We start from the raw sequence: 13,904 nt of genomic DNA, 5'->3' as shown, positions 1-13,904 counted from the left end.
CTATTTAAGTCATTTTGGTCTATTCGTGAAAAAAATCTATTAATTCTGATTAAGTTCGAAATAGTAACTTATAATATAGATTAAAATATAATTTTTTTTGATTTAAAATCAAGTTATCATATTAATATTCATATATTTGTGTGTTTGGATATATTTTAACTATGATTTTTTATCGTTTGAAACTAAAATTAATATGTAAATTACAACTGTATATGTAATAAGCAAATATGAGGTAAATTTGTCGCAGATATTAGTATTATATTAAAATTTAATGTAAGCACCTCAATAATAGTTAAATTTAATAACTAAAAAATAAAATTAAATTCAAGATTTTGACAGTACACAATTACGAAGCAGCAACCTCATAAAATATATAACAAATATTGATAATTAATACATGAATTAGCAAGATTAAATATTTTTAACAAATAATACATACATACTCACTCCCGTGCGCGCGTGTGTTGTATATATATATGTGTGAGTGTGTATAATCGATATTTATAATTATAAATTAGTTATAAATTTGTTTTATGATCCAATTATAACAATATATGCATGTAATGATGATGTTTGATTGACATTAATATTATGTAAGTAGGATTTGTAAAAAAAAATCGAAAATTAAAATTGTAAGTTTATATTCTGAAATCGTTGTCGTGTTTTATTTTTGTGCAAATTACTCGTGGTTAGAATTTATTTGAAGAAAGACAGGCATATTTTTATAATGAGTTAAGATGTGTTTCGATTAATTATTAAAACTCGCTAAAAAATTTTAATCATTATAAGTGTTCATTAAATTGAAAGACAAAAATTAATATGTTATATAAGAAGTCCAAAACAATGCTAACTGTCATGAAAAACAAAAACATATACTCTAAACTAGTCATTGATAAAATAAGACAAAACCGACATAAAATATGATTTTGCAAAAGTCATGGTTGAACTTGGAGGCCAAGACATATTTTGACTTTAGTCATTTACGAAGGAAAGAAATTTATCATTTGTGAGAGAAATGTTTGAAAGATATATAAAACTATTTATCAAAGACAAATCTTACCAAAAAAAAAAAAATTAACGCTAAAAGCTTGAAGTTAGGTTTCAACTTGTTTTGGTTGAAAGGATAAAGCCTGACCTGAAAAGACAGAGACAACTTATCAACACAAGAAATTAGTATCACTATGAGACAATTTTTACTAGTAACAAAGAAAAGGAACATCCTATTTCTTCAAATTATAAAATTAGGATGTATAATCAAGTGTTATACTCTAATTTATTTTGAAAAAACAATTTCACAAAAGAAATAACCGTGAAATTAATTAAGTGCATCCCCGATGATGCTCAATTTTAAAAAATATATAATATATAGCTTGTAAGAAGTTAAAACAAATATCGTGACAACTCCAATCTTACTATTTATACTTACTATTTATTTATTTTTGTTATTATTTTCTGAGAGAGAAACTAGAAAGAGAAGTGAATCGGCAATCTGATTGTGAAATAACAAACGAGCTAAACCAATTGTCATTTTATTTTTAAATCGCTTAACACATAAAATATTCAAATTCTTTAATCTACAAAATATTATAATAACATCTTGAACAATCGAACCTACATCAACTACGAGACTAGTAACATCACAATTAACCTTCACATAAGCACCATCTGTAATCTAATGTTCAGATTACTTCAACTGATATTGAAGTAATGTTCAGAACTACATCTCGTAACATCACAATTGACCTTCACAAGCCATAAAACTAGTAACATCACAATCGGCCTTCACATAAGTACCATCTGTAGTCTAATTTTCAGAATTATCAGTTATTTCAGCTGATATTGGGGGTATTTGTTACTTTAACTAATACTGAAGTAACAAACAGCCCCCAAAATATAAACTATTTTTGTTGTGAAAGGTGAGTTCTTATGGTATCCGTCATCGTCCCAAAATCGATGCGAGTCTTATAAATCTTCCAAAATATTATATAAATTCTTCTTAGAAAAATAACCGAAATACATACCAAAAAATACAAGAATATCAAAATACAACACACTGGCATCCCAAAAGATGTGCACGACTAACTACCTTGATAACAGGTACTCAATAAGATCTAATCAGAAAAAGATTAAATCTAGATTTTATTCAAGAACTGATAAATAGAAGAGAAGATGGGAGAACGAAGAGGGGTTCTCGGCGAGAGAGATGAAGATTTGAAAGACTAAAAAATGACGACAGTTAGAACCCTAGTTACGGTAGTTGACTCTCAGAACAATTATTTTCTCGACACCCGTTATTTTTAAAGCTAATCACAAACAAATTTTAACCTCTTAAATTTTCAAAAAGTTACTTGAGAATCCATTTAGATACCAATCTTCATTTATTCTTTAAATTTAGAATTTAAAACTTGTTTGAATTATCTATAAAAGATGCTCTAACTATTGTTGACTGATTATTACAGAAACTAGTACTCACATAACTTCTTAACTAACTGCTTGTTGACTAAATAACACACTTGCAAGTTGCAACTCGCATAAATTCAAGTAAGCTTAACTTAGCTTTTAAGACGCAAGAGGGTATATTTGAGTCGGTTAGCACATGGTTGTGTTACATTAAGAGTAACTAGACAGGGGCCAGCTGATCTTGATATTTAGATCCTCTTCTTGAAGTGCCGATTTTAAAGTTGTAGCAATAGATTGTGAGAAGAGAGAACCATCACTATCTTGCCAAACAACGACCTGGAAATTACTAATCTTAGCTGGTGCCGCTAATTATTTGAACAGCCAACAGGCTGTCTCTGCCTAGCAGAAGTAACTGCATCTGTTTTTGTGGCGCAACCCCCATTCATAAATTTGTTCCAATTTATAGGTAATCTGCATTGTCATGTTGATGCTGATAGTGAGAGAATCTATTGCTACTCTTTTCATTGTCAAGCCTTCTGAAATTCCTACTCAGAAAACACATTTAACAACATTGACAGTGGGAAGATTTCACCAAAAGAGATCGGATCCCAAACCATACGTATTGCAAGGAGTTCCCACCTAGTGGGTTTTTATCGCTTGATTAGTTCAATTTACATACTTGTATTGATTATGTAGCTAGTCAGCAAGTTCCTAGGCAAAAATTCTAGGCATGCTAGGATGTCATATAATACGTCTTTTCATCAAAACACATTTAACAACACAAAAACAGAAAATACCGTTAACGTACAAACATCTTCAATATCCTAGGCCATATATACAGTGACAATCATCCTCAAACTCGATCGCCTAGGGTAATTAGCCTTAAAACTGTAGATACATAGGAAATTCATCTAAAATTTTCAGTCCAGCCAGATTAAACCCCTTCCATTACGCCCTTCTGATACAAATCACTGAAGTAATTGGATTATATGAATCATCATCAACAATAAAAGGTGGTTGATGAGATGTTATAACATTCTTGTATATATTCCAATTTGGATTTTCATTTGAGTACACATTTGTATCAAACAGAAACAAGGTAGTAAATATACAAGTTCAAGGAAATAGCTTTGCTTTGGTACCAAATACTGTAAGAGAAGAACTAAAGCATTAAAATGAGAATAAACAACTTATTAAGAATCGAAACTGTTATTGCTCCATACTTGAATTCTGAACTACCCTTCATTCAGGAAGAACAAATGTGTCGATATCTTCATCATTCACCCAACCATACTGCTCCATAAATGGATTAACGAAGCTTGTTGGTGGGTACTTGTCAATGTCACATTCTTTCCAGCAGTTCCCATCATCCAAATCTCTAGCCACTTCCCACAAACAACTGTTACACTTGAACCCTGCACCGAAACTTATCATGAAAACTCGGTCACCTTTTTTAAATCTCTTCTTGGCTTCCATGTATCCCAAGACATACCATATGCTACTAGCTGATGTGTTGCCGAATCTGTGGAGCGTCATTCGGGCAGGCTCCAGGTCATGCTCATTTAGGCCAAGGCTGTTGCCGACAGCGTCGATCACCGCCTTTCCTCCAGTGTGTAGGCAGAAATGATCCACTCCAGTCTTGAAGTTGATCATCGGCCTTGGTCCTTTCTTCGAATTCGTATTCAATTTCCGTAAAATCACAAGGACCGCGTACCTAAGAATTTCTCTTATTGGCAATATTTTCGGTGTTATCACTTTGAGATTATCGACGAATGCCCGAGTTGCGGCCTTGGGGAGATTCTTCCCAAGGTAAATTCCAATTCGGCCTTCTTCATCCTCCATCTGCGTACAACTTGCATACGAATCGTCTCTCGCGCCATGGTGCGTTCGAACCAAACACTTGAGCTTGAACATCGCTCTGTGCCTCAAACTCGCCTTGTTCGTCAACAAAATCGCGCACCCTCCTGACCTAAACAAACAATTCGTCAGAATCATGGACTTATTATTCCCCGAATACCAGTTAGGACTCAAAGATTCGGATGTCACCACAAGCGCATTCACATTCTTTCGACACTTAAAAATACTCTCAACAATATTAATCGAAATAATGCTCGCACTACACCCCATCCCCGAGATATTATAAGTCTTGATATCCTCCCTCATCTTGTAGTGATTAATGATCCTCGAAGCCAAACACGGGCTCGTAGTCATCGTAGCCACATTCACAACAAGCACATCAATATCTTTAGCCGAAACTCCAGTTTTCGCGAATAGCTTCTGAATGCTATCTTGAAAAAACTCATCCATCTCGGTGATCCCATCTTCGTAAGTTGGATTCGCTTCTCGGCCATCAAAAACCATCCTCGGCGCGTAAGTTTCTTCACCAATGCCGGATCCCACAATGGCTTTCAACAGAAACCTGTACTCACTCAGCCCCAGGTTCTTGTTCCTCTTGATTATATCTCCCGAAAACTCCGTGCTGAGCTTTCGATCATCGGTCGGCTTGTAACACTGGTAATCCAGTATGTAGCAGCACTGGTTTCTCTTTTTATCAATCATCTTGAGTACTATCAAGACCAAAGACAAGAGAGGAAACAAGTACAAAATGAGATGGTCCATGAGAGAAACAAATAAGATTTTTTCTTTTGTTTTAGATGAGATTAGCTCAGATACTCTAATGTATATAATGGAGTCGATGTAATAGTAAATTTCTAGCTCTCAACTTCCACCAGCTCATCTTTTGCATGAGTTTCTTGGAGCCTTTATATGGTTAAAATAGGTTATTTATGTTTTGTTACTGGAATAATTAATACACACATGCATGTTTGAGTATTGTGTGGCTGCAGAACCTCCAAATATAGATATGTCAAACTTTAGTTAGATAGATTTTAATTAACAACGGTTTTAATTAATAGGGCCACTTGACACACGGATTTGATAGCAACGTCTCCCAAACGTAGAGTTTCTTTCGTTTAGGTCAGTAGAAATTTGTTTTGTGTTAAATCAAATTTTTAAGGTTCGAAAAAAGTTGCAGAATTCTGTGTGTTTAGTGTTCACAGCTGTACAAGCTCGGGCCACTGTAATGTAAAGTGTCACGTGAATAAACCGAGTCGACTTGAGTTGGGAGTTCGACTCTATCAATTTTAATTTTCGATTGCTGTAAAAATTTGATGAGCATAAATTCGGGTTGATTTTAAGTTTGTCATGCTTGATAGAAACCTGAATATGATAATTTTGTCGATTTTGATTTTGATATTGAATATTGATACAACAATAACATATGCTCAATTAGATGCTGAACATGTAGCAGAGTATGAGTAAACGGAAATTCAAATCCAACTTCATAAAGCATGAACTCAAAGTTTAAGCTTCATTTCGATTATTGTCGAGTCACATGCTATTTAGTTTAATTTATTTTTCAGGAATACTGACCCATAGCATTTTTGTCGGGGCTTACATCCCGGATTTTAGACTATTTTTGACTTTAAAATGAAAATTATTTATTTGTATAATAAGTCATAAACCAGTTTAAAGTTAGAAATAAAACTAAAATTAAAACTAAAATTTAGATTAGGATACTTTTTCAGTAAATTAATTTTTAATTATTTTTTTACAAGAATTAATCTAAAAAATAAGTATCCTATATATCACTTTTATTTTTATTATTATATTTTTAGTAATTCATAAATCATTAATAAGTCAAAATTTAAATATTTTTAACAAGAATTTGATAAGTTCCAATTCAGCTCAAAAATTTAAGTTGATCATATTAGTTAGCCAAGAATTTAAATACCATTTTTGCTCGAGTTCGGCTTAATTTAATATAATATGAAAACTCGTTTAGATTCACGAGTCTTGTAACCGAATTGAATCCTATTAAATTTAAATTCGATTTATAATATATGATTAATTCAAGTTTTAAATCATTTATCCTAAGATCAACAACTAGACCCGACAAATTTTCACACGTCACGAATACACGACACGAAAAAGACACGAAAATTTAGTGTTTGTGTTTGCATTTTGAGTACACGACACGAAGTACACGATTGAGATGTCGTGTCGGTTTTGTGTTTACCCTTCGGGTACACGACACGACACGAGGTACACGAAATAAATATAATTTAATAGTTGAATATTAATATCTAATTATAAATATTTATATTTATAATAAATATATGTATATTTTCTTTTAAAATAATACATAGTTTATAATATTGTAAATGTAAATGATTTAAATATATATATATATATATTTCATATTATTTTGTAAAAAAATTTGCCTAGAAATCTAATATTTACATTAATTTATATATTTATTTATATTTATATTTAAATTCGATTTTACACGAAACACGACACGAGAACGACACGAAAACGGAGGTACACGACACGAAAATACACGAACGCTAAACGGGTCGGTTTTGTGTTTGACCTTTGAATACACGACACGAAAAAGTACATGACACGAAAGTACACGATCGACACGAATTGCCAGGTCTGTCAACAACCCAAAAACCTTAGCCTTTTTTTCTCTCTTCTCTCTAGTAGCCTCCCTCTTTTCATCGCGACAGGGCTTTCATCGGTTTTCCGATGAAAAGCCCCAAATCTTTCCGTTTAATTGTTTGGTTTTTTTTATTGTTCTTACTTGTTTCATTAATTTTCTTAATAAATCTCCCTCTTTGGAGAAAGTTTTCATATATCTATATCAGCGAAACTTTCGATTTTCATTCTTATTCACTTCCATAGGGTTTTTTTGGATTTTTGAGTGGATCAATTATCTTCGACTTCTAGTGCAGGGTCGTGGTGCAGATCTAATTGTTTTAGTTTGCGGTTGGTATTTTCTCTGTGTTTTGATTATAGTTTGATTTCTCTCATGGTGAGAGTGTGTGATTTTTCTCTACTTCTTTTATGAGAGTTAATTTGGATTTATCAATAAAAGTCTTCCGCGAATTGCATTCGTGGTTGATAGCTCAAACGGATTGTGAATACAGAGTAAGGATCTATAAATATATTATCGTCAATTTCAAATCGCTTATTTGTCTCATGTTAAGTATGAAGACAAGCATGCTAATCTATTCTATATTTGTTCAACTCGATCATTCTTATATACGGCTGTTATTTATTGAATTATCTCTTTCTCTTAAAAAAAATAATTTTTCCTGAGTTCGATTGCAAATTCGTGCATCTAACGAATAATTTAACTAAATCGCAATCAGAATATATATATATATATATATATATATATAGGGTCATACTCCAGTACAAACTCCTTATGGTACAAACATACAAACTAGTGATTATGACAATAATATTTAGTGATTTGCAGCTTTTAGTGTCAATAAACTCTAACAACCCCATCTCCACCTCCATCTTCACCAACCTCCATAACCATCTCTATTATTTCTATCACCACCAAATCCACTCCGACCTCCATCGTCCCCTACAGCCTCACCACCGTCGCCTTAAACCACAGACACATCTTATTGTCACTGCCACAAGCATCTATTCTCAGCTCGCTGTTTCACCAATTTCGAAGTGATAATCATTAATTTATAAAGCACAAATCACTAATTTGCAAAGTGAAAATCACTAAAATATATAGCAGTGGACTTATGGAGACGCGATGGTAGGTGAATACACCTATGCCTCTGCCACTACCCATTGCATCACCACCATTCACACCTCATCACCAGCATCACCACTACGAAAACATAGCATCATCAAATACCAAAAGCACCGAAACTTCATCACTAAATTATATCTATATGTGTGTATCTATCTCAATGGGAACAAAATTCAGCTGTAGCAAACTATATTAATTTACAGCGTCGCGAGTTGAGAGAAAGACGGAGGTGAGAGAGATGAGGAGAGAGAGAAATCAGATCTGAGTAAGGAAAGAATGAATGACCACTGTGTATGAATTATGTTATTTTTATATATGGTTTGTAGTTTGTATTTTAATATTGGTTTGTATTTGATCACTCCTATATATATATATATATATATATATATATATATATATATATATATATATATATATATATATATATATATATATATATATATATATATATAGGGTTGCACTCCACACAGAACACCTTAAAAAAAGAACAACACAGAACACTATCATAACACTTCATTTTTCATAAAAAATGATTTGTTATGGTTATAATTACATGGTTAAGTAGTAATTAAACTTGATATATGAATTCTAACATCCAAACTCATCCAAGTTATTAATATGAAATATTATAGAATCCAGACTAGAATCAAGAATAGAATCCAGAATAGAATCATATAGATATATCTTTTGCACGATTATTTAACATAGAATCATGTTATTTTGTAATTTATATTTATTGTTAAACATGGTAGAAACTGTTTTTATTCATAATAAAAAGTTAATCACCTTAAAATTTGAATTTAATTCAAGTTTTTGATGAGATTCTACATTTGATTCTAAAGTGTTCTGTGTTGTTCTTTTTTTAAGAGTGTTCTGTTTTGAGCAATGGCCTATATATATATATATATATATATATATATATATATATGTATATATGTATGTATTATATTTGTTCTCGCAGACAATTTCAACATAATGCGAATCTTATGGTTGGAAGTTAGCGAGAACAATAATTTGACATGCATTTACTAACTAATGTGCAGTCCGTCTACTTAAGCACGTCAACATGGAAAACATTAAATGGTTACACGTCAGTGTGGACACGTTATGGAGGCTCCGTTATTTATCTGTAACTGTTGTGAGAAAAAAAAAAAAAACATGTCTTCTATGTTTATAATGAACCAAATCTGAAGTATATTCACTAAATTAATCTTTTATTATTATATTAATAATCGATATAATTTTTCTGGAATATAATTTTCTTACATTAGTGTTGCACTGTTGCTTGTTTTCTTACCCCACTTTTCTAAAATTGGATTCAACAATAAGATCAATATTTATATGAAGCAATCCACCTAAATCCGTGAGCCTTGGTCATCACCTGAACTCACGAGTCACGACCCAGCAGCATAGCTTGACGTCAGCCGAACCAAACACAGTACCTGGTTTCACATCCGCATTCTCCGATCTTTACTTGATAAAAGTCCGACTTAGCACGTCCAGTCCGTTTGGCCAATAACAATCGCAATATTGTTAGAAAACATATTGTTTATGATAATTTAGACTTATATACCTTACAAACGAGTATCCGTTAACTTGGTAGAACCGTGGAAATGATGATATTTTACTTATGTTTTGTCGAAAATTTGGATTGATGAATATGTATATGCCCTATAAAATAAAGAGAATTATTATTTCAGATCAGCTTAAAATTTGACAGCGGACGATCGGGGTATTTCACTCCAACTCATAACTCTGTCACTCTTTCATGTACAGATGGTTCTTTTTATATTAAAAAAAGTCTAAATTATCATTTTGGCATTAAATTATGAGTAGACAAAATAGACATTAAAACATGGGCCAAGGACTCAAGTGGGCAAAGACCGGTAAGTTTGGCAATCTAGCTCTGCAGCTGCAAATTCAATACAGTACTCTTTCTACGTGGAGTATAATTTCTGACATTTTCAGTACATGTTAGTTCCAATTTGTATGTGCAGAGTACCCGCACATGAGGACAATTCCAACCATGAAACATAATTTAAATTTAGGATAATTTTGTCCAAAAATCAATTTAATTATGGATTGAGAAAAGATTCGAAATTATTATGGGACCGTTTGGCTGAACTTAAAATAAGTGACTTATTGTTTAAAGTAAAGAAGTGGATTAAAAGTGAGAAGTTGGTTTGGACTTATAAGCTTTTACAAGTGTATGGATACCGTGACTTACAAGTTTTTTGAGTATTTGGATAACTTAACTTTTAAGTTGGTATAGTTTCGTAATTTTGTAATTATAATTATTTGATATTTACGAAATAAATTGAGAAAAGTTGATTAAAATATTAGATTTGATTAATATTTGTATTCTATAAAAATATAGTTTTTGGTTGCTTTGTCTCAATGGAGATAACATAAAGTAACAGCCATAATAAAAAATGAACAAAAACAGGAGGAAAGGGCATGTGAAAGAAGCAGAAGCTAAGCAGCAGAAAAAGCTAGATTTTATAACTTCTTTTTCCGACTTCTTTCACTTCTTTTAAGCGCTCCAGATTATTAGCCAAACGCGCGACAAAAAAATAAGAAGTGGACTTCAAGGCTTTTAAGCCCAGAAGCCTGCTTCCCAAACACCCACTATATAACTACTATTCAATCACTAAGATTTTTTATTTGATTATATCATTAACTTTTGGGGATTGTTAATTCTATTAAATTAAAATTAATTGGATTTGAAAAATATAATTAGAATTAATATTAAATTATAAAATAAAATTTTGAAATACCTAAAAATTCAAGATAAACAAAATTAAAAATATTAAACAAGATACCCCACAAAAATAATTTCACGATAATACAACTTTAAATAACATGAGACAAAAATGAAATTTTATCAATATAGTCATTGGATAAATCTTGTTCATTCGAGATAATCAAAGGGCGTCGTAAATTTTATTTTGAGATCTTTGAATTTCATATTTAGATATCCGATTTTGAAAGGTTAATCTTCGTTGTTGAGCTCTTTTGTACGTAACCGAAAAAATTGACGTAACTTTCGATCACATAAAATTTAAACTTTTTAACAAAATCTAAATATAAAAATATAATAACGATGACTAAATTTGATTCTATATTTGAATTCATATGGTTGAAATATAATTCGGATCCGATCCAAAATTCTGATCATTAGGTGAGATCCAATCATTACCAAATTTTGGATCTATAAACTGAAATTGGTCGTATAAGTCGTGAACTCATTATTTTGATAAAGGGAGAGTATGACGTGATTGATAAAAGTATTATCTGAAATTTAATCCGATAATGAGGAATTAACAAAAAAATAATAAAAATATTAATAAAATTTTAAAATAATATACGTAAGTCTTAAATTATTTTTATATTATTTAAAAAATATATTGTTAAATCGTATGAAATTTTACTATCATTTATTATTCTTAATAGAAGATTATAATGTGCCTGTTTGGCAACCTCTCATTTAAAAATTAAGTACCCATTATTTTCGGAAAAATGTGATACATTTATAATATTTGCATAAATATTAATAGCCATTTCATATTCGATACTTGACAAAAAGAACTTATTTCAGAAAAATTAAAATTTTTATATATTTTTATAAATAAATTCTTATTTTATAATACTCCCTCCGTCTCTTAATATTTTTCCTGTTTACCTTTATCTCCGTTTGCCAACACGCACTTTTGATCGTTAATATCTTTAATTTTGTATTAGTATTAAATATAAAAACTTCACTGTATTAAAGTACTCATGAATACGAATCCAACAAGATCACTCATGACTATATTCAGTATTATATATTAGACGTAAATTAGTAATTTATCTCATGTTATGAACAGTCCCGACATTTCAAACGGGAAAAGTAAATAGAAACGGAGGGAGTATAAAATTAGCAAAATCGCCCCATATTAGATTATTTTTTGACGAACAATAAGATTTTATTGAATATAAACATAAGAACATAATTGTGACAAACCCCCAAACTGACAATTACAGCCTGATTGTGAAACAAAAACCGAGCTAAACAAACAGACGTTTTGTTTTCAAAATGCTTAACGGATAGAATATAAATATTCTTGATAATAGAAATGATTACAAAAATTTCTCGAGCAATCTAGTCGACACCAACGTCACTGAAAATAGTAGAATCACAACTGACATGCGCACATAAAAAAACCGGTGATAGACCAGTGTTCATATCCATTAGTTACATCCACTGAGGTTGGGGTTACAGAGCCCCATATATTGAACAATCTTTTGTTGTACAAGGTGAGCTTTCGCGATAAGTACTACAATTTAAGATTTGAAGCGGGTTGCCCAAATCTCTCAATACACCGTAGAAATCATTGTAACACAATATGACAATGTATCAAAAACGCAATAAGATATACACCCGAAAATTGGGGACAATCAACAACCCAAAAAGATGGGTACGATGACAAGATCACACCCAAAAGAATTTAGATCTCAATTTTATTGAAAATTATTATAATAGAAATTAAAGATTTAGAAATAGAGCATATGAGATGAGTGGATGAATGAGACGGATGTGTATTTAATAGAAGAACGGGATGGTGAAAAACGGATGATAATTACTCCCTCTGTCCCATTTAATTCTATACGTTTTTTTTAACTGCTCGACACGCATTTCAATGCTCTTATAAAATATAGTTCCGTAACTTATTTTTGAGATTTTTTTTTTTCTGTATAAAAATATAACATCCAAACTTTAATTCAGAAAAGAAAAATTTTAAAAATAAATTGCACAACTACACTTTGCAGGAGCATTAAAGTCCGTGCCGCGTCCCCGTCCCCCAATGTATACAACTCAGGGGGACGGAGGGAGTATGAATAGCGGTAGACTCTTATTAGAATTTTTTACTCTGGACTCTTGTTATGCGGCCCCATTTTAGATTAAGTCAACTTTAAAATTATAAAGACAGCAGAACATTTAAAGTCCCTCCTATTGATTATTCCGCTGGGCGCTGGAGTATATAGCAGTAGCCAGCAGAAGTTAGTGATACTTATGAGGCAAGCCAGCATTGACGGGAACTCAAGTTTGTCAACCAGCGATTCTATCTACTAACTTCATCCTAACACAACTATGAGCAGGATCGGCCCTATAGATTTGGATGCTCTAGACGAATTTTGAAAATAGATGCTTTGTTTTTCATGATAGTAGAGAAAAATTTAGATACATTCAAATCAATATACAATGACATAATCAAAAATATTGTTTCAAATGTAACAACACAATTAATTCAAATGTATGTAAATATATAAATACATAAAATTATCACTATATACTACATATGCATAGATTTTTTGGTGCCCCTGCGATAGTGGTGCCCTAGACGTTCGTTTTGGTCACCTTACCCAAAGGCCGGCCCCGACTATTAGTGTATCTCTACCTTGATTTAGTTCATCCCCATTTTCAAATCTACGTTGATCGATTAATTTAAATGGAATTAATTAAGTTTCAAATATCTCTACAAATGTGGAAACTCATTTAAAATAAATGTGGAGGGATTATTTTGATATATATATAATTTGTAAAGTTAATTTTTAAAAAAATAAAAACAAATGACTAACATAAGTTAGAGTTTTCAACTTTTATTTTAACTTATAAAACGGAAGTTAACTTATAACTATTTTAGACACAAAAAAACATAATATTAATATTATTAGGGTATATTCGGGTTTGACTAAACTTATTTGCCTATATGAATTATTTATTGTTTAATAAAACTATTATAGCAGGTTATATTTTAAACATAATATTTCATTGTTATTTTAAATCATGAAAGGAAATATTTTATTATTTAAATATTATAAAAAAAATGTTATAGTT

At 31.2% G+C, this 13,904-nt stretch overlaps 1 protein-coding gene across 1 annotated transcript; it reads right to left on the bottom strand.

Moving 5' to 3' along the window:
* Positions 1–3,327: 3,327 nt before the first annotated feature.
* On the bottom strand, positions 3,328–5,150 carry LOC108206302 (3-ketoacyl-CoA synthase 12). Its single transcript, XM_017376551.2, has one exon. The coding sequence runs from the start codon at positions 5,017–5,019 to the stop codon at positions 3,643–3,645; it is 1,377 nt and encodes a 458-aa protein (XP_017232040.1). The 5' UTR covers positions 5,020–5,150; the 3' UTR covers positions 3,328–3,642.
* Between the last annotated feature and the right edge of the window lie 8,754 nt (positions 5,151–13,904).

The sequence above is a fragment of the Daucus carota genome, chromosome 2, assembly GCF_001625215.2.
Source record: "Daucus carota subsp. sativus chromosome 2, DH1 v3.0, whole genome shotgun sequence".
Taxonomy (NCBI): Eukaryota; Viridiplantae; Streptophyta; class Magnoliopsida; order Apiales; family Apiaceae; genus Daucus; species Daucus carota.
This window is presented reverse-complemented; position numbering and strand designations above follow the sequence as displayed.

Coding starts and splice junctions, on each gene's coding strand:
- LOC108206302 (XM_017376551.2), bottom strand. CDS start 5,019: ATGGACCATCTCATTTTGTACTTGTTTCCTCTCTTGTCTTTGGTCTTG.